Source organism: Brachyhypopomus gauderio, chromosome 17, assembly GCF_052324685.1.
Source record: "Brachyhypopomus gauderio isolate BG-103 chromosome 17, BGAUD_0.2, whole genome shotgun sequence".
Classification (NCBI taxonomy): domain Eukaryota; kingdom Metazoa; phylum Chordata; class Actinopteri; order Gymnotiformes; family Hypopomidae; genus Brachyhypopomus; species Brachyhypopomus gauderio.
In genome coordinates, this window is record NC_135227.1 from 9,964,098 (window position 1) to 9,986,597 (window position 22,500).

Here is a 22,500-nt window from a genome sequence, read left to right on the forward strand (position 1 = left end):
AAAGTTTTCTTCTCGTATGTTTGTCACTCAGCGGGGGGAATGTAATCAACTCCACTACCTGTGTTTTGACACGGCTTGATTAATTCCCCCTCGCTGTTCCTCAGCATTTTAACTCAAATAATTATTTCCTATAGATTTTCAGTCAGAGCTCTGATGGGTGCTTTTGCCCTGCATTTATTACTGTAGCCAACCTCAAATGAAACACTGCTACTTGCAGTGAGATGTTTTTTCTTTCCCCATTGCTGTTCTTTGCTCCATTCTTAGTGTTCTCCGTGCTATGACCATGAGCTCAATACAGAGATGTTGGGCAGCGTATGGAGACCTAGAGGGACTGGGCAGTGTGACTAGCCAGTGTGTTGGAGGGAAGCTCGAGGGCTGAGATCAGGCCTTGGAAAGAGAGATCGGCTGTGCTTTGGTGGCGCTGAACTCCAGTGAGGTCAGCAGGGGGCAGCACCAGTGCCTGGGGCAGGCTGGGTGAGCAGCAGGGCCACCTGCGTGTGTTTGGCAGCACGGACCTCCTGAGCTGGCCACGTCTGCAGAAACGGCTCCCTAGAGAGAAAGTGCTCCTGAGAAGATCTCAGCATGGCTGCTTGAATCGCTTTCTTACCTTGAAGTTCTCCATCTGCTCGGCTGCTTGCCGGTCCAGCTGTGCGTCTTGCTCCGGGTCAGGTTCTGGACCCGGCTCTGGGTCAGGCTGGAGGTCTGGCCGGGGGTACGGCTCTGGGCGGGCTCCTGGGTCGGGCTGTGGGTTCTGCGGGTGCTCCTGCTGTGAGCAGCTGGAGTCGTGCGTGTGCTTGAGATGCAGCTCGTCCGTGCGGAGGTTCACGTTGAAGATGAGAAGCTCCGTGTCTCTCAGCCAGGCCTTCAGCTCCTTCACCTTCTTCTCCAGCTGGGCCACCATGCTGATGGATCCAGGGGACAGCAGACTGCGAGCCCCCGACCCATCTGCGCCCTGCTCTCCCAGGGTCTTCTGCAGGGGCACACACACACACACACACACACACAAACACGTTTACACACACGTCTACATACTCACATGGGATCAGGGATATGGTGTTTGAGAAAAGCGTTAAACACACTCCCACATACACATGTGCACAAAAACGTGTACACACACACACACACACACACACACACACACACACACACACACACACACACACACACACACACACACACACACACACACACACAGGTACTGTGCTGCTGTGCTACGTTTTATATATTCGGTTGTCCAGCAGCTGAAGTAGAAACCTTACCCCCGTTTTCGTTACAGAAATAACTTGCTGCCCAACTAAACATCTTAACTAGAATCTAATGAATTGCATTTTCGAGAGATAACAGTGTAATTAACTCTAATTCATTTGGATTGAATTAAGATATTTGGAGGTAATTTAGATCAGACTGAAAAGCTATTATGGAAATTCCATATGCATGGGATCAGAGAGTTTGTATCTGCCAACACTCAGAAGGTTAAAATGTCATCAGTGATTTTCTAGAAGTGACGTTAAAGAAAGACACCAAATGCTTGTCAAATAGCAAACAGTCATGTTCTCTGATTGTTTATATAATTTCCTCATTGAACGTTCTCTTACTGACAGTAAGAGAGCCCAATGTGTGCATTCCTGGGGGGATTCCTGCAAATATCTACATGTGCAGGTATTTATGGTGCATGGGTGTGTGTGTGTGTGTGTGTGTGTGTGTGTGTGTGTGTGTGTGTGTGTGTGTGTGTGTGTGTGTGTGTGTGTGTGTGTGTGTGCGAGTGTGTGTGTGTGTGCGTGCGTGTGTGTGTGTGTGTGTGTGTGTGTGTGTGTATGTGTGTGTGCACGGAAGAGTGTGTGTGTTGTGGGGGGGGTGGTTTCTTTTTTATTCTACATGGTTCAGAATGCAGGTTGAACTCTGAACACTCAAAAGGCAATTGTGACAACAAAACACACCATTATCCAATTAATACACACAAACACACACACTCACACACACACACACAGGCCACTGTAATTGTCCTTCCTTTGTGTGTGCTGAGTGTAAGAAAGCTGTCATGGAAACAGATGTGATTATGACTAAGCAATGAAGTGGCTATTTCAGCACATGGCACCAATCAAGCTCCTTGGGGCAGTGCTGCCCCCCCCCCCCCCCCCCCCCCCCGTCCTGCCTTTATTAACACATCTGTGATCCTCTCCCCCATCCAGCTGAGACCACGCGCCATCCTCACAGGCCTTTTAGAGACTCCATGACAATGGGCCCTTTCGTCCCCAACCAAACACGAGGTGTTCTGATCCGGTCTCCCCATTACACGGCCTACACGGGTCACCCCTTGCTGCCTTTTACAATACGCATGAGTCAGAGATGTGCTGATGAGCGGTTCTGGAAAGTGAGACACGCTGGTCCCTTAGAGTAGGACAAGAGTCCGAATGCCCCCTGTGGTTTGATGAGGAGGCTGAATGAACCCTGCAGACGAACAGATACAGCTACAGCTATTTGCTGAAGGGGGAAAAGACACCAAGAACACTAGACAGATATTCAAACTGTATCATCTGCATCCTCACCAACCTCTCTCTCTTTCTTTATCTCTCTCCCTCTATCTATCCTGTTCTCTTCCTCCCATTTTCTCTCTCCCCATCTTATCTGAATATTGATAATCGACAAACTCGCTACTGTTTTCAGTGTGTGACAAATGTCTGGTCTGTAGGTGAAATTCGTGCCCTTGGAGGGTCGGCCTGTGAAAAACAGGAATTTATTGCCACTTTATTTTGTTCGGGAGCAGTTTGCAATCATAAATTCTTCATAAGCAGCATACTTCAGAGAATGGTCTGTCTTCATAAATATATACGACAGAGGACATCAATTTCATTTAATTCACAATTTGTGTCAGCACAGCAGATGCCAATGGCTGACTTGATAGGCTTGTTTAATATGCAATTGAGACGGTGTAATGGTGAATGCGGTGAGCAGGAGCGCTGAGATTGAACTCTCCGCACCACTGCCGTCTCATTCCCACCAGTCAACACACACACACACACACACACACGCACACCTCGCTCAAAGTTTGGATATGGCCATTTCGCACAACTGTCAGTGATTATTCTTTTAAATGTGGCTCTAATTAACACTGATTGCTGCACCGGAATTGAATGGTTATTTGGTGCTCGAATTCAAACGAGAATTCCACATAATGACAGTTATGCTAATCTGGATGAGTGCTACTGATACAAATCAGCCCAAGTAACACACACATACACACACACACACACCTATTATCTACAACTAACCTACATGTATTTACATGACAGCTGTGAAAATACACTGAGATGAGTCACACACACACTACACGACGCCGTCTACTGTGTAATAACACAGGCTGAGGGGGACTGGCCGTCTGCATTAGCAACTCTGTCAGAAACGCTTGGCACTGTAAGGGCCTCAACTACACAGTTACAGGGACCGACATATTGCTGAGTAATGCAGAGTAGCCAAGTAACAAAGTAACAGTTCCCTGCACAAAGGAACAGTAATGAGGTTATAGTCTAGTTGAATAATGGTGATACAGTGCAATAAAGTAAAGGAATATTACTATAACAGAGGAATATATTTAAATGAAATGGTAATTTAGTTACAGTGTAAGTGGCATAGAGTTACAGTGTAACTGCGTGAGGGTGTTAGAGACAGTGACTGTAATGGAGTAATAAACTCAGTGACAAAGAGGCTTTGCAGCTGCTGCAATTGAAGTGTATTCTATTTATTTTGCACTTTTATCAACAGACATGGTCTCTAAGCTGCTTTACAGGAATTTGATCTAGGCCCTGGATGAGCATGCCAAGGGCCACGGTGGCAGAGAAAGTCCTCTGGGCATAAGGAAGAAGTCCCGAGAAGACCAGACTCAAAAGGAAACGCGTCCCCCTTTGGGCGACCCTGCCTAGCAGTGCTCATAAAAAAGACAACAGCAAACTCCACAAAGCACCCTGCACACATGACTCCCCCCACTCAGGTATTCTGACTGTGAGACACCAGTGTAAACCCCACAGCATGAAGCTGAGTGATGAGTGGGCGGAGAAAGCAGAAGGCCTTACCTCTAACTCCTCCCACTTGGATCTGAGGGCAGTGATTCGCTCCTCGAAGTCAGCAGGCAGCTCTGTGCCACTCCTTTTCAGACTCTCTGCCCATCCCAGAAGCTGCATCTTCTTAGGAAGCCACATGGTCATCTCTAACCTGTTCCCCTGTGGACACACACACACACACACACACACACACACACACACACACACACACACACACACACACACAAAAAGACAAGGTTTAAAATGTAAACATGACATTAGCATTCTACGTGACTTCAATTATCAAATACAATTACCATCGACACATATGGTACAAAGATGATATCACCATCTTGAATCCCCAGGAAGCTCTAGAGAAGGTTGTGGTGCCACGTTCCACACAGAGCTCATTCTTTAAATCAAATCAATCTTTAAGTGTGAGGACTTCAGGTCAGAGTGTTTCATCTTCAGAAAAACATGTGAGAGGTCAGACAGTAATTCCCATGCAAAACAGTATTTTGCAGATTTGATATGATTTTAAGAAGTGACATTTTCAGTTAAATGGTGGACGGCCATACTGTATAGGAGGAAATTGACGCTGTTCAATCTGGAACCTTTTTTGGTTAATTTTTCTCTCTCTTCCCCATTTCATTTTCTGCATCGATAGCTACTTGATTCTGGTTTTCGCCTGTCATTTATCATTACGCCAGAGGCACATTTAAATATTTAAATGTGTTCTGTTTTCTCCTCTCTCTTCACTGTCATCAGGCCAGGATTCATTTTTCATTGTCGCTGTTTTTGATGGAGATGGTATCACACACCCTTTTAAGTCATCCATCCCTTTCCGTTTTTAATAGTGGCCACCAAAGCAAAGACGTTCCTCTCAGGAGCAAAGGGGATTATGCAATTTGCTTGTTGACAGCAAATATTGATTTTAAGAGTTTTCCTTTTCATTAAAAACACACCACATTATTGATGAGGAGAGGAGACGTTGGTGGGAGGAGCAGGAGGAGAGATTGACAGGTTGATTAGGATGCAGGAGATGAGGAGATGGGAGACACTCACATCTTACAGCACTCTGGTGACACTCGGCCCCCCTGTTGGCCTCTAATACCTGAGCACCCTGTATGACTGAGCACCCTGAATCCCCTGAGATTCCTCAGTGTCCCAAGCACCCTAAATGTCCTGAGAAACCCGAGTGTTCTGAGTATCCTGAGCGACCTGAATGTCCTGAGGGTCGTAAGCGCCCTGAATGTAATTATCAGTGTAGGGAAATATACCAAAAGTCCAAAGGACATCTTTAAGCAGCTTAAATCAGAGCTGTTATAGTGTGAATATTTAATTTCTTCTTATGTTCTATTTTCTTTTTTATGAAAGGCAGTTACTAACAAAGTCTACACATAGAGAGTGTGAAAGGTGAGGAGCCTAGGAGCTCAGTGGGTTTATTTTCAAGTTACATTTAAAAATGGCTCTTATGAGGAAAGTCTTGCTCATAAGTTCGACCGAGTCTTGCTGTGTTAGCCGAGCAGTTGCACAAAAGGCTGCATGGAAACGTGCCTGCAAGGCACAACACTCGAGACTTTTAGGTCATGTGAGTACTGTGTGTTTTTCTCAGCAGAGTAAGTGATTCTTCTGAATACACCTGCCACTTTTGAGAAGCTGTGACAGATCCAAACGATTGCTCCATGGGTGAGGAAACGACGACGCTAACGGTCCTTTTCTAAACAAATTCTCTGTATAAGTGTGCATAGGCAGCTATTAAAGTAGATGAAATATCAACAAGCAGTAATAATATAAATTCACTTGGCATATTAAAATAAAAGACTTGAAATGTCAGCAAAAATGCAGTCACACATGGGCTCATTTAATGCATTTTTGTAGATTCATCTTTCCCATTAAATTAAAGTTTGTTCAGTCTCTGTAACATGTTGAGACAATACAAGTAAGAGTCTATGAACTGCGTCGGACGCTGGCTGGGTGTAAATCGCTTCATGCTAACGCTACCACATTGGCGGAGAGACTGCAGAGAGATATGGAATTCACATCACTGTCTCCTCATCCTCATCCTCACACAGCCCAGGCCTTAGATCAGGTGAGCCCCTCTTCTCTTATTTCACCCTGGAAATGAGTGTAGAGAAGAGGAGGAGGTGGTTTGGTGCCCCTCTGATCATGCACTGAAACTGTGGAATTAAACGTTTAGCATGAAGTAAAAGGGAAACCACTTCATAAAAACATGCAGGAATCTCGACTGGGAGACGATGAGCTACAAATTGACTCTGAGGCACAAAATATGGAATTTGATATGCTCTCATGATACAGATCCTTCCAAAAGAGCTGGGAAAACTGATAATTACTTAATCAGTTTGGGGCCTTTTCATATCTTGCCAACACCCTTGATGTCTGCTGTAGCCTGTGAAGGAGGGGGGAGTGTGTGTGTGTGTGTGTGTGTGTGTGGGGGGGGGGGGGTCTGGGGAGAAGGGGGCTATTGATGGGGGAGGATTGCAGCTGAGCAGAGAGTCGGCCTCTCAATGATGCGAGAGCTCACGGCTTGAAAGACCAGGAAGCAACGTGCTACATGTTTGCTTTGTAAAGGCGAAGTCGAAAAAGACATACAGCTTCTATTTGGAAGTGATTTCTAAACTGTTTATGTAAAATGGTTGCTTCCGTGCTTCAGTAGTGGGTGGTGTGTTTTTTTTTTTTTTTTGTCCAGTGAAAAATTACTGTCCTCAGAATACGAACGAAAAAAAAATAAAGCCCACAAAAAACTGCTCAAACTGGCCTGGGACAAAAGGCCTTGAAACACTGTTAATTGTCACCATGGTGACCAGAAGAATAAGCCATTTTACGACTGGTATAGAAGCCTCACACTGAGACCCGAGTCAAACACTTTTTCTTCCTTTTTTTCATCCCTCTCTCGCCTCTGTGTTTAAGAACAAGGTGGCCAGTCACTGAGAGGTCAGCTCGAGACCCAGGAGAGTTTCCGCCAGCTTTTACAGACCTCATCTAGAACGAGCTTTCAAAGAGGACAAAATCAACTTTAGATTGTAAAAAACGCATTCAGTGGCAACAAATTGCATCTACAATGGCATCTTTCAGGAAACTAGAAGTGGTTGTGCAAAGACGAGGAGGTTATGGGCCCGTACAACGGACACAGTTCTGCGGGAACCCCTGGGAACTCACTCCTCCTCCGCCATAACAGGACACAAACAATATAGAGGATGGAAGAATATGAGGGATCCGTCTTCCTTCTCTTCGCTTTTCCTCACTCCCCTCTGTAAATATAGTCAGATTAGTCTGATTTCCAAAGAGGTATTGAAAGATTAAAACCGAACAAAGAAGAGCTGAATGAGCGGTCTGATAGCGGGAAGCACCCATAGAGATGGCAACAGCGGGCCCTTTAACCGAGGATGACTTAACGAGAGGAAGAACACAACACAGGCCGCACGTCTCCGCTGCCTTTACACCACCTCTTCTGATCTGCCAGACTGAAGGTGATCATTTTTTTATTCCTCCTTTTTTTGACCTAAAGAATATTTTGAAATGGCTGCGTTCAGCGACGCTCGCGCTGCCAGGCGGCGTAGTGATGGTGCTGTGTGGAGCCCGATGTACAGCCTGAACGGGTGGAGCTGTGATTTCTCTCTCTCTCTCTCCCCTCGGTTCCCCTTTCAGGCTCTGCACAAGGCGTGATGGTGACCCCCATAGGAAGTCCATGCCTAATGCCATTGAATGGGGAACAAAGACACTCTTTATCCGAGGCCCAGGGCCTGGAGCTGGGCTGTGGGCCCCGGGAGGAGGGATTGTGCTGGAGAGAGCTGTGTGCCCGGCTCCTCACTGCCCCCCCCCCCACACACACACTACGAGTGTGGCACTTTTCTTCAGCGGACAAATGCAGGAAACAATGCAATCAGCCAAGAGCACACAGGGTTTGAAGGAGCGGAGACAGTTCACCATGAGTCCTGAGTCCTGAGCTGTCCCACTGTGTCCTGCCCCGAGTGCTGAGCCTTGAGGTTTGTCTCACTGACCCTGACTCGTCCAGCTCTGTCCTACTCTGAAATGTCCTACTCTGTCCCACCCTGAGTCCAGCACTGAGACCTGAACCATCACACTGTTCCACCTTGAGTCCTGCAACATCCCACTCTGTCCCACTCTGACGTCCGAACCGTCCCACTCTGTCCCGCCCTGTCCTGCCCTGTCCCGCTCTGAACCATCCCACTCACAACCTTTAACCCTGAACCATCCCATTCTGTCCCGCCCTGTTTCACTCCGTCCCACTCTGAACTGTCCTACCCAAGTCCTGCACTGTCTCACTCTGTCCCGCTCTAAGTCCTGGACCATCCTGCTCTATCACAGTCCTCAGCCCTTCACTGTCCTGCTCTGCTGCATGTTTAAATAAAGGCAGTCTGAACATCTAGTCTGACTTTGGAAATTAACCAAATACATACCAAAAAAACCCCAAAACAAAACAATTTGGCAAAATGCTGCTGAAAACTTCTAGAAACACCTTCCCAACTTCACTCGCCGATGTTTTAAAAGCAAATAGGTGCGAAAACGATGCACAGTAAATCTTTGAAGAGATGTGCAGTGAACAGCAGCCTTGCTTAAGGAGTATACATTTGCAATCTTTGAAAAGAGAAGAAAATTAAAATGTGCAATGTCATTTAAAATCAGCAGAACCGGTCGAGTAAATTACATTTGGGAATTTGTATCGCTTGCTTTCTTCCAGCTTATTCCATTTGCATTAACTGAAAATCATATTACACAGGCCATGCATTGTTAATTGGGTCTGTATTGCATTATCCACCATATAAATCAAATGACAAATATTAAAATGAATAGCAAATTCACTAATAGGGAATCATGAAACAATCTTTTTAAAGTATCCCTCATTAATAATTTAATTCTAATTAAGTCTATAGTATAGGATGGGTGAGGAAGCCCTTTGCTTCTGGAAGTTTCTCTGCGGTGGGCTGGGAGCTGTTGACTGATGTGATAATAATGGAGATTAATTTGAGTCCTGGGCAACTCTGAAACTCTGGAGGAAGAAAAAGCCTGTTTTCCCAACAACTTGTAAAACAACAACAAACTGGGAAAAAACCCACAAAGCCTACTTGGTGTGAACGGAAGTTCAGAGAAAAAAAGAATATATTTCAGTCTTCTGTTCCGTAGACCTCCTCTCTTTCTCCCACTACAGAGCTGTGCTCCACAGGGCTTGCTGAATGAACACCTCCTCTGCAGACCCTCCAGGGCCACACTGGGAGAGGCTGGGCGCTCCAGGGACGTCATGCCTTTTACGCGGATGAGCTCGAACTAAAAGGAGCAGGTCGAAAAATAACGGCGATCGTTTAAGGCAGATGACCTCTGACAGGTTCCCCGCTGGTCTGGCTGGGCAGGAATTTGCATGGGGTCCGGGCGCAAGGGAGCAGCGTGAGCTCGGAGCTGGACAATCTTTATTCTAATGAAGTGGGTGTCAAGGTGAGCGTAGAAAGCACGATGACGCCCGTCAGCCTCGGCCAGTGTGACCCCACCCCCACGTTAACTGCATGGTGGAGTCATGCACCATCCTACCTGTTCTTAAAGGAACTGGGTGTGTTTGTGGGGGGGGGGGATCACTGGCACGCTGTGATTTCTTACAGATACGAGGGCCTTAAATATCATTCATGCTGTTAAAGATCTGCTAGATTTGCACAGTCTGAATTCAAGCAGGTCGTGTAAAAGGAAAAGCTGAGGGAATTCTCCCTTTTATATCCTGCACATAACAGAAGCTGTGCATATCTATAATTACAGATCATAAAACATCCAAGAAGATGTGATTATTATCAGTTAATACCTATAAAGATCATGCCATATGCTACCAATTTTTGCAAAAATAAAATAATCACGCGATTGTGAATATACACTGCATGTGATAAAGTAATGAAAGCCCCCACCGGTCTGAACCTACATAAGCAAGCAGTCATTGAAATGTGTAATGCGGTTAGTAAATGGAGGGGAGAGTGTGCTCCCTGCAGCTGTGCTATCCTGCGAGGGTTTCTGACAGCAGGGAGCAGCCGGCGTGGTGCGGATCACGAGCTGTGATGATGGAGGGAGTGTACTTGTTTAATGCTATATCTCTCCACTCCTCTGGGGATAGCGCAACTGTTTCTACAGACTCCAGCACAACAGCAGGTGAGACAGGAATTCCCCAGGGCTCTCCACAACGGCAGAGCAAGGGAACATCATACACACACGCGCACACACACGCTCACAAACGCAGGTGTGCATACACACACACACACACACCCAGTCCAGCTGAGCCATATACATTCAAAGCGACATTAGTGTATACAGCACTGTTAGATTTAGTCTGCTGGAAAACAAATCCACATTAAATCATTTAAGGATGTGTTTCTTATTGATTTAAATTGCTATCTAATATTGAAGCCGTTTCACCCCTGCTGCCTCTGCAGTGCGATGCACAGTGCAGCTTCCAAACTACTGCACTGTGTGTAAAAGTCTAATCTACTGCAGATGATCCTGCCACTCAGTGTAATGGTTACAGGTCCTGGTGGATTTACAGAGTAACCATTCCAAACTGGAAGAGCGAGTGAGTGTGTGTGTGTGTGTGTGTGTGTGTGTGTGTGTGTGTGTGTGTGTGTGTGTGTGTGTGTGTGTGTGTGTGTGAGAGAGAGAGAGAGAGAGAGAGAGTCTTTGACGAGAATACATAGTATACAATTCATAGTACAAAGTATATAGTGTATAGTAAATAGTACATAGTGAATCTGAATGAGGATTGTTTTGCATCATTTCTCTTCCTCCTTTACTCTCACCATCTCCATCTCCTTCACTCTCTCTATCTCCCTCACTCATCCTCTCCATCTCCTTCACTCTCTCCCTCTCTCTATCTCCCTCACTCTCACCTTCTACATCTCCCTCACTCTCATCCTCTCCATCTCCCTCACTCTCTCTATCTCCCTCACTCCTCTCCTCTCTCTATCACCCTCACTTTCTCCCTCTCTATCTCCCTCACTTTCTCCCTCTCTATCTCCCTCTCTATCTCCCTCACTCTCTCTATCTCCCTCTCTATCTCCCTCTCTCTATCTCCCTCACTCCTCTCCTCTCTCTATCTCCCTCACTTTCTCCCTCTCTATCTCCCTCACTTTCTCCCTCTCTATCTCCCTCTCTATCTCCTTCACTCTCTCTATCTCCCTCACTCTCTCCCTCTCTCTATCTCCCTCACTCTCATCCTCTCCATCTCCCTCACTCTCTCTATCTCCCTCACTCCTCTCCTCTCTCTATCTCCCTCACTCTCATCCTTCTCCATCTACCTCACTCTCTCCTTCTCCATCTCCCTCACTCTCTCCTTCTCCATCTCCCTCACTCTCTCCCTCTCTCCATCTCCCTAACTCTCTCCTTCTCCATCTCCCTCACTATCTCTCTATCCCTCGCTCCCTCTTCCCCTCTCCTTCTCTTTCCTCCCCCCTCTCTCTATCGCCGCTTTCTTCATCTCCTTCTCTCTCTCTCTCTCTTATTTCTGAAGAGCTGTTTGTTGCTACGGAGTGTGTCCAGCATCCTGGAGCAGGTCCAGGAAAACAACAGGAGAGGGACACGGCGGTCCAGCTCTGGGCTGCGAGCCTTTAGAGAGAAGCTCTCCTCTCTCCAGCCAGCATTACATCACTACATTAAAATGCCATTATGAGGCCTAGCGAACAAAGTGGATCCATGAAAAAAACCAGACAGTATATGGCTGTACATTCTGTTTTAGCCTCCTTCCTCTATGCACTTCATTTTACCTTTTCTTTCTCTCTATCTGTCTTTCTTTCTGTCTGTCTTTTTCTCTCTCTCTCCCACTCTCTCTTTCCTTATCCCCCCGCCTCAAAGCCCTGAGAGTATTTGCTCACAATTAAGGCACCGCCCCCTCCCCCCTCCACTGCTTTCAACTCATATGAGTAAACTTTCCCAAAGCCCCACAGTGCTTTCTTCAAGGCAAACATGCTAATACCTCCATAGCTCAACTGCCTAGCTACTGGGAGATGCTTTTACAGAGGGAGAGAGAGAGAGGGGGGGGGGGGAGGGAGGAGAGAGAGACAGAGATGGAGAGAGAGAGAGAGAGAGAGAGAGAGAAAGAGAGAGAGAGAGAGAGAGAGAGAGATACATGTAGAGCGGGTATAAGCCAGTGTCCACTTTCAGAGGCATGACTGTGTAAAGGCACTAGAGCCCTTCTGCATGAGCCTGGAGACCCAAACACACTGAGGTCTCCCCACGCACTAACTTACACGTGTGTGCAAACACACCCACACATTCACACACACACATACATGCAGGCCTAGACACAGATATACACACACACGCACATTTGTAAACACAAGCTGCTTATACTCATTATGTGCTCCTGAGTAGTGTTGCTAGTGTTGCACGCCCACTACATTATCCCTTCTTCCAGTGCTGATGGGCCTGAAAGTCCACTACACGCCCTCGGTCCTGTCCACTACACACCCTAAGTCCTGTCCACTACACGCCCTCGGTCCTGTCCACTACACACCCTCTGTCCTGTCCACTACACACCCTCAGTCCTGTCCACTACACACCCTCAGTCCTGTCCACTACACACCCTCTGTCCTGTCCACTACACGCCCTCGGTCCTGTCCACTACACGCCCTCGGTCCTGTCCACTACACACCCTCTGTCCTGTCCACTACACACCCTCTGTCCTGTCCACTACACACCCTCAGTCCTGACTACTCCAGCTGTGAAACACACACTGAAGTGTAAAGAGTGGTGGAGGTGCCTGGTGTGTGTATGAGGCTCTCAGAGGTGCAGAACTCATTAGGACAGTGTCAGGGAAAAACTGCCTGTAAGGAGACGAGAGCGGAGGGGAGAGAACGCTCTGTTAATTAAACTCCAAACTAATTCCCAGCTCTGAGTTTAGCCTCACCACACACACATGTAAATGATAGGCTTTGGCTCTTGTCAACAAACATATTTGTTTTTGTGAATTATGCATATGGTGTAATGGGCCTATCAGAAGTGCTGACTACAACACACCCACCTGTCTCTAAGGTGCAAACTCCTCCTCACACCGCTCACTACCCCAAACCATCAGGGCACTCAGTGGGAGAATTAATGTCAAATTAGACTTTAAAGGAAAATGAACAAAGACCAATTCAAAACAGCTTCATGAAGTGCGAGTGTGTGTGTCTGTACGAGTCGGTGTGTGTTCGTGTGTGTGTTCATGTGTGTGTGTATGTGCCTTTGCTCTGTCTACCCATCACTCTGTCTCCTAATTCTTCAGTCATTCTTGCCATTCTTAGGATGAAAGTGTGCCATCTAGTGGCTGTACCGTAGTACTGCGCCCTGAGTGAGTCCTGGGGAACCTGCTGCTTGACAGTCATGCAATAGGTTAATGGGGAGGAAAAAAGAAAAAAAAAACTCATCTGCTTTCAGCTACAGCAGGTCTTTGGAAAACAAACTCAAAACAGATATTTGACCAGCTGGTTGTCTTCAGGCCTGCCAACCCTCAGATACTAGCTGGCACAAACAGACTTCTCTGCCTCTCTAATCCACTTCCAAATCTGAGACTTGATGATCAAAGCTGAATCCATCTACTCAACACAGCTCGATCATGAGGACACCATCCCCACTTCTCTCCCAAGGCTCACGCGTCTCACCCTGTTCTCCTGTCGGCTCTGATAACTCCACAGCCCTGCATAGGCAGACGGCACGGTGTCCCTCCCCCCGGTCCACCCCCCCCCGGGATCCGTAGGCCCACGGCCAAGGACGGCCCCTTTCAAACACCCCCCGCCCCCACGCACCATCCACCTGCCTAAATTGCACCTTTCAACTGTTGTTATGGCAACATCTAACTTAAGGCGGGAGGGAAGCAGCGGTCGCAGATCGATGATGGCGATCCTGCACCTCTGTCTCTGGGATATTAAACCTCGGGTCCACCTGGGAGGGGCTTCTGCCAACACTTGTGTCAGAGTGGGAGGGGCTTCTGCCAACACTTGTGTCAGAGTGGGAGGGGCTTCTGTTGCTACTAGCGGCGATCTGGACGGGGCTTGTGACACCACAATATCATGGTGGCAGGAGGTCCTGCTGCCACTGCTCATCAGGGTGGGCGGGGCTTGTGCTGCCGCTAACGCGTGTGAGACTGTGAGGTTGTTGTGTTGATTCTTATGTCAGGTGGGCGGGGCTTGTGCTGCCACTCTAGTGTAGTGCTTCTGCTGGTGTGTGTGAGAGCGCGCTGGTCTGGCCTGGTCTGGTCGTAGCGCGTCCACCACCTCATCATTACTCATAGGGCTTTACTGGGGAGGAGGTGTGAGTCTCATTCCCTGCTCCTCCATCACACACACCGTGACACAGCTCAGGGCACAGACAGAGTGTGTGTGTGTGTGTGTGTGTGTGTGTGTGTGTGTGTGTGTGTGTGTGTGCATGCCCGTGTGTGTGTGCATGTGAGTGCATGCATTCAGTCACAGTCCTAGACAGCAACCCCCCACACATACAAACAATAACACTCGCACACAAACATACTCTCACACACATACACCTACGTGCACAAACAGACAGACAGACAGACACACACACACACACACACACACACTCTCTCTCTCCTCTCTCTCTCTCTCTCTCTCTCTCTCTCACACACGTGTGATGCAAATCAGTATCTAGTGCTGATAAATATCTGTGTGTGTATTTACCTTTGTGGGTAGTTATATGTGTGTAAAAGTGTTTAAGGGCTCTAGGAATGAAAGAGTTGCAGTGGGGAGTCCTGCATTAGCACTGTAATTAAACCAAACCCCACAGAAAGAACCACAGGACTCCATCAACACCACAGAAGCCACCTTCACCTCCATGTCTCCTAAACAGACACAACACAACACAACTCTCTACCACAACCACAACACAGCTCCTTACCACAACACAACACAGCTCTCTACCAAAACACACAAACACAACACAGCTCTCTACCACAACATACAACACAGCTCTCTACCACAACCACAACACAGCTCCCTACCACAACACAACACAGCTCCCTACCACAACACAGCTCTCTACCACAACCACAACACAGCTCCCTACCACAACACACAAACACAACACAGCTCTCTACCACAACCACAACATAGCTCTCTACCACAACACACAAACACAACACAATTCTCTACCACAACAACAACACAGCTCCCTACCACAACACTACACAATTCTCTACCACAACCACAACACACAAACACAACACAGCTCTCTACCTCAACACAAAACACAGCTCTCTACCACAACCACAACACAGCTTTTTATCACATCACACAAAACACAACACAGCTCTCTACAACAACACAGTTCTCTACCAAAGCACACAAATACAACACCACCATACACAATACTCAACTCACGACCATGACACAGAATGCACAAGATAACTCACTGCCACAATACATAACACAAACTAAGACCAACCACCATACCCTATCACAACACACAACACAGTTCCTTACCACAAACCAATGTAACTCACTACCACATGAGAATAAAATAAAGCTCTCTACCACAGTACACACAACATAGGTTTCCACCATAACACACACCATACAGCACCCAACACAGCTCACTGCCATAACTCACAACACAGATATCATCATATGATCAGACACAGACATGTGATCTGTGTGTCAATAAACAGGTCAGACGATTCAGAGCAGTGTAGCTGAATCAGAAATAAAACTCCAGGAAAGATTTGTGTTAATTGTGGAATAACAAATTGCTAGTTGATCCTTTGTAGCCATCCTTACGTTTACAGCTGTCAAACACACACACACACACACACACACACACACACACACACACACACACACACACACACACACACACCTATATACACTATCAGAGCAGCATGCTGGGGGAAATAGGAGCATATCTAAAGATTGAGACCAGTAGGAAACATAGGACACAGGCACAGGGAGAGAGAGAGAGAGAGAGAGAGAGAGAGAGAGAGAGAGAGAGAGAGAGAGAGAGAGAGAGACAGAGAGAGAGAGAGAGAGAGAGAGAGAGAGAGAGGCATGTTGGAAAAACAGAAACTGCTAGGAAGACAGCACACTGCCTGGGTTTGTTTCTCTCTTTCTCTCTCTCGCACACTCTCTCTCTCTCTCTCTCTGTCAGTCTCTGTGATATGTCTCCTTGCTGCTCCTACACCTCCTGTCATCCCTCTCTCGCTCTCTCTCATCCTTCTCCACATTCACCCTTTCAATAATTCATGCTCTATGAGGACTGAATGACTGTCTCTTTCTCTTGACAAACAGCATTTTCTTTTCCCTTCTTCTTCCTTTGTTCTTTTTCTTCTTTCTTTCATTCTTTCTTTCTTTTTCTTTCTTCCTTTTTTAATGCTGTTTCATGGAGTAGAATCACTTGGCTACTCACAGGCTGTGCTGGAATCTGGAGTGATTTATAAGATGGAGGTTTGGTCCTTGGCCCTTGCTGTGTGTTAATGCTGATTGTGTGTTGAAGAGTGTCACCCGGCCGCCTGAGTGACAAGACCAGGGGAGTCAGCTGGTCTCAGATCAGCGTTTCAGGGAGGGCACTGGGGCACAGTTTGATCTCAGCAACGACATCCCAACTCTACAGGACTTACGCTGGTTGCATCTCTCCCCTGTGGAATGTCTGCCTTAAAAAAAATCCCATTTCATCATAAACAGCCATCTGGCACGCACGCACACACACACACACACACACACACACACACACACACACACACACACACACACACACACACACACAAACCCGAAAAGAGGGAGGACAGGAGAGAGAGGGACAGAGAGTAGGGGTAAATCAGCTCCAACACAGAGCTCTTTGTGCTGAAGCTCTGGCACAGTACACACACGCACACACACACAAACAACACACACACACACACATACAAACAGCACACACACTCATGTACATACTCAAACAAACACATGCGTGCTCACACACACACACACACACTCACAGACGATGGCGCTGATAAAGCGTGTTTTGTTGTGAGTGGGTTTTGTGGCTTTGTTGGATCAGAAGGTGCGAGGGAACAGGGAGAGAGGTGATGGCTAAGGGGGGTGGAGGAGGGGTGTTGGGGGTGGAGGAGGGGGGTGTTGGGGGTGGAGGAGGGGGTGTTGGGGGTGGAGGAGGGGTGTTGGGGGTGGAGGAGGGGTGTTGGGGGTGGAGGAGGGGTGTTGGGGGTGGAGGAGGGGGTGTTGGGGGTGGAGGAGGGGTGTTGGGGGTGGAGGAGGGGGTGTTGGGGGTGGAGGAGGGGTGTTGGGGGTGGAGGAGGGGGTGTTGGGGGTGGAGGAGGGGTGTTGGGGGGTGGAGGAGGGGTGTTGGGGGGTGGAGGAGGGGGTGTTGGGGGTGGAGGAGGGGGTGTTGGGGGTGGAGGAGGGGTGTTGGGGGTGGAGGAGGGGGTGTTGGGGGTGGAGGAGGGGTGTTGGGGGTGGAGGAGGGGGTGTTGGGGGTGGAGGAGGGGTGTTGGGGGTGGAGGAGGGGTGTTGGGGGTGTTGGGGTGGGGTGAAGGTGGGGTGGTGAAACAGAGTGGATGAGAGGGTGGTGGAGGCGGCTGAGAGAGGGGATGTTGTGGAAGGAGTGGGGGTGGAGGATTCAATACATGTAGCACAACTATAGTGGAGCTAAGGGTCAGGACACACACACACACGCACACACACACACACACACACACACACACACACACACACACACACACACACACACACACACACACACACACACACACACACACACACACACACACACACACACACACACATCTCCACTCTGAGTACTGATTCTCTTGGGGTCATGATAAGTGGTCACTCTTTTCAGTGAACACTTCTTTCTGTGCCAAACTCCATTAATTGTTGCAGGCTTTGCCAAAAGACTTTTATTAATTGTAAGTTTGCTGACAGAAAAGAAACAAGGAAAAAAAAACTTTTGTTTACTTTTGGAAGTGACACCCCTGTTGCCCTGGTAACTGTCTCAATCGGAGGCTCTTAATGGACACTGCATCTTTGAACTCCGCTGGGTGTTTTCGGCTCTCCTGCCCCTCCAGCTGGACGCAGCACACGGGCCGCCAGGGGCGACTCCACCCAGCACACGGGCCGCCAGGGGCGACTCCACCCAGCCACGAGGGGAGTGTAGTCAGCATGAGAACACACACAATAACCTGTGCTTCTGAAGCCAAAGGCAGGGTTGTCGTGTGACCCCCAACACACACACACACACACACACACACACACACACACACACGTCCACTGAGAGGCTGGGCAAGGGAGAAGGGAGAGGTAGTCTAGTCAGAGAACACACAGTAAAAAAGAGCCAGAGAGAAAAAGAGAGGAAGAAGATAGACAGAGGGAGAGGGAGAGAGAGGGAGTGAGACAGAAGGCTTGAGTCTATGGTGGTGATGAGACTCGTATGAAATGCCACCTGCTCCGGCACTATAAAGTATCAGTGCGTCACTCAGACGACCTCTGTAAGTCTACCATCATAAGCATGCTGTCAGAAATACTGCAGATTAAACCACACACACATCATACAATACGCACACCCACAAACTCCACACTCACACACAACACAGTACCCACACTCCAACGTGCACACACACACACACACACAGTGGCATTCGTTAAGTTCAGAGTGCTCCAGCTGTGTAAGAGAGACCCACCCCCATCTCTCACTCTGTTAACACTAAAGAGAATTCTTAAACCAGAAGAACACAAATAAATCTATTTACTCTTGAAACACGCTGTTCATTCTCCATTTAAAGCTTTCATCATGACCTCGTGCTGGTGGAGTGTCTGGGAAGCTCTCTGCAGTGACAGAGCTCCAGCAATGGAGGCCTATTAAATATTTACTAAAGGGTTCAGAAGCAAATGTAGTTGCAATTTAAAGGTTCTGACAGACCACATAGCTGAGAACAAACAGGGTCCCTGTGGGATCGTCACCTCCTGCTGCATCGCCAGGGAAGAAGATCAAATCATCTCACCCAACAGGAGTAAGAGCACATGAGTGCTCAATAAAGGCCTGATCTGTCTCAACACTACATAACACCGTTCTCAACACACCCACAAAGATGACACCTGCAGGGCTGGAGCGTTCGTCTGGTGTGTGTGTGTGTGTGTGTGTGTGTTGGGAGGAGGGGGGGTGGTCAGCTTCGAGTGGGTTTGTGCTTGTATGTGTGTATTTGTGTGTTGTATTGTGTGAATGTGTGTGTGCGTGTGTGTGTGTGTGTGTGTGTGTGTGTGTGTGTGTGTGTGTGTGTGTGTGTGTGTGCATTCGTGTGTATTTGTGGAAAATACAAGGAAAGTTTGGAAAAAGAAAAGCTTTGATCAGTAGGAGCATCAGAGCGTGCTAGATTAGACAGACGTCTCTTTCTGCTCTCAGTAAACACTAAAGGTATTCACAGCCTGCAGTGCACACGGATCCCCCAAACACTCCCCCCCCTACACACACACACACACACACAAACAAGTGATGTATGTGATGTGAGTCTGAAGAGAAGGCCCAGTTGAGCTGCTTCTGAGTGATGAGGGGGTTTGTGTACAGGAACACCAGCTGTGTGCTGTCTAACCCCGTGTGCTGTCTTACCCCGTGTGCTGTCTTACCCCGTGTGCTGTCTAACCCCGTGTGCTGTCTAACCCTGTGTGCTGTCTTACCCCGTGTGCTGTCTAACCCCGTGTGCTGTCTAACCCCGTGTGCTGGGTCTGTGTACTGGGTCTGTGTGCTGTCTAACCCTGTGTGCTGGGTCTGTGTGCTGTCTAACCCTGTGTACTGGGTCTGTGTGCTGTCTAACCCTGTGTACTGGGTCTGTGTGCTGGGTTTGTGTACTGGGTCTGTGTGCTGGGTCTGTGTGCTGGGTCTGTGTGCTGGGTCTGTGTGCTGGGTCTGTGTACTGGGTCTGTGTACTGGGTCTGTGCACTGGGTCTGTATGCTGGGTCTGTGTGCTGGGTCTGTATGCTGGGTCTGTATGCTGGGTCTGTGTACTGGGTCTGTGTGCTGGGTCTGTGTGCTGGGTCTGTGTACTGGGTCTGTATGCTGGGTTTGTGTACTGGGTCTGTGTGCTGGGTCTGTGTGCTGGGTCTGTGTACTGGGTCTGTATGCTGGGTCTGTATGCTGGGTCTGTGTACTGGGTCTGTGTACTGGGTCTGTGCACTGGGTCTGTATGCTGGGTCTGTGTGCTGGGTCTGTATGCTGGGTCTGTATGCTGGGTCTGTGTACTGGGTCTGTGTGCTGGGTCTGTGTGCTGGGTCTGTGTACTGGGTCTGTATGCTGGGTCTGTGTACTGGGTCTGTATGCTGGGTCTGTGTGCTGGGTCTGTGTGCTGGGTCTGTGTGCTGTGTCTGTGTGCTGGGTCTGTGTGCTGTCTAACCCTGTGTACTGGGTCTGTATGCTGGGTCTGTGTGCTGGGTCTGTGTGCTGGGTCTGTATGCTGGGTCTGTGTACTGGGTATGTGTACTGGGTCTGTGTACTGGGTCTGTATGCTGGGTCTGTGTGCTGGGTCTGTATGCTGGGTCTGTGTACTGGGTCTGTATGCTGGGTCTGTGTACTGGGTCTGTGTACTGGGTCTGTGTACTGGGGTCTGTATGCTGGGTCTGTGTGCTGGGTCTGTGTGCTGGGTCTGTATGCTGGGTCTGTGTACTGGGTATGTGTACTGGGTCTGTATGCTGGGTCTGTGTGCTGGGTCTGTGTGCTGGGTCTGTATGCTGGGTCTGTGTACTGGGTCTGTGTACTGGGTCTGTATGCTGGGTCTGTGTGCTGGGTCTGTGTGCTGGGTCTGTGTGCTGGGTCTGTATGCTGGGTCTGTGTACTGGGTCTGTGTACTGGGTCTGTATGCTGGGTCTGTATGCTGGGTCTGTGTGCTGGGTCTGTGTGCTGGGTCTGTGTGCTGGGTCTGTGTGCTGGGTCTGTGTGCTGGCCCGAGCGCTCCCCTCTCTCCCATCAAGAGTGGCACACAAAGGCAGGATGAGAAGATGCTCTATTTCCCACTCTCCTACTGTAAGATATGACTAATGGTGGGGTCAGTATGCCCGATGAGCATGAAGATTCGCTCTGACCCTGGTGCTGACCCCTGCAGCTCTCCTGGAGAGAGGGCGAGGTAGAGAACCCAGTGAAGGGGGCGTCTGGGGGGGCGGGGACAGTGGGGAGGGTGTGAGAGGAGGCAGTCTGCCTGCCGTAGCCTGTCATTATGGCTGTTTCCAGAGCGAGCGGAGCTAGTTATTAATTTCATTTCTTTATGATTCACAATCTGCTCTTTTGAAATATGGCATATGCTCCGAGCGACTGGTGCACACAGAGTGTCAGCACCGGTCCAGAAGCAGCCGCCTAAACCAGCTTGATTTACCTCTCCACATCTCCACCTCTCCATCTCTCCGTCTATCCGTCTCTCCACCTCTCCAGGCTCTGTGACAGAGCCTCAAGCGAGCACACCCAGCTGCATGTGTGGGACTACGTGTGTGGGGCTACGTGCCCACTCCCCAGCACAGGGTCATGCCCTCACCACACCCATCACACACCCACTACAACCACGCTGTGACAGCCCATATCTACTGCCATGGAGGGGGGCACAGGCCCACAGTCATTTGGTTTACATCATGAACAAATACACTGATGGTTTGTCACCCATCAGATTTCATGAGAGAAACTGACCCTCTCTTCCTCAGCCTCTCTCTCCATCTCTGTCTCCCTCTCTTCTTTAACCTTTCTCTCCCTCTCTTCCTCAGCCTCTCCCTCCATCTCTCTGTCTCCCTCTCTTCCTTAACCTTTCTCTCCCTCTCTTCCTCAGCCTCTCTCTCCATTTCTCTGTCTCCCTCTCTCACTCCTTCCTCTCTCTCTGTCTCTGTCTCCCTCTCTCCTTTTCTTTCTCTTGGGCCCCCTCTCTGCTTCACCCCTTCTCCTTCTCTCTCTCTCTCTCTCTCTCTCTCTCTCTCTCTCTCTCTCTCTATACCCTTCTCTATCTCTCTGGCTCTCTGGCTCTTCTCTTCTATCATTCTCTCTCACCATGGTTACACTGACCCTCTGGGTAGAATGCTGGCAAAAAACTAAACTCGATGAACAATTTCACTTTCAAACATTTTTTTTACTTTCAAACATTTCCTCCTCTTCGTGTCTTTGTGCCCCGGATCACCTCTTCTGTCCCTCGCTTCCTCCTGTGCTTCATGTGTCGAACGCAAGTGTCAGAGAATCAGGCTCAAGGAGGCCAAGCTCACAGACACAGTCACAGACACTCACAGTCACAGACAGCCACAGTCATAAACCATGACAGACAGCCGTAGTCAGTCACAGACAGTCACAGTCACTGACAGTCACAGTCATAAACCATGACAGACAGCCGTAGTCAGTCACAGACAGTCACAGTCACTGACAGTCACAGTCATAAACCATGACAGACAGCCGTAGTCAGTCACAGACAGTCACAGTCACTGACAGTCACAGTCATAAACCATGACAGACAGCCGTAGTCAGTCACAGACAG

The 22,500-nt window shown here is 48.6% G+C and overlaps 1 protein-coding gene across 1 annotated transcript in view; it reads right to left on the minus strand.

Annotated features, from left to right (window-relative positions):
• The window catches only part of akap6 (A kinase (PRKA) anchor protein 6), a 67,861-nt gene that overhangs the window by 16,768 nt on the left and 28,593 nt on the right, over positions 1–22,500 (minus strand). Inside the window, exons 5-6 of the mRNA XM_076977897.1 lie at positions 4,068–4,214; positions 608–970 (exon numbers count right to left, since the gene is read on the minus strand). Coding sequence (XP_076834012.1) covers positions 608–970; positions 4,068–4,214 — 510 coding nt within the window. The remainder of the gene's footprint in view (positions 1–607; positions 971–4,067; positions 4,215–22,500) is intronic.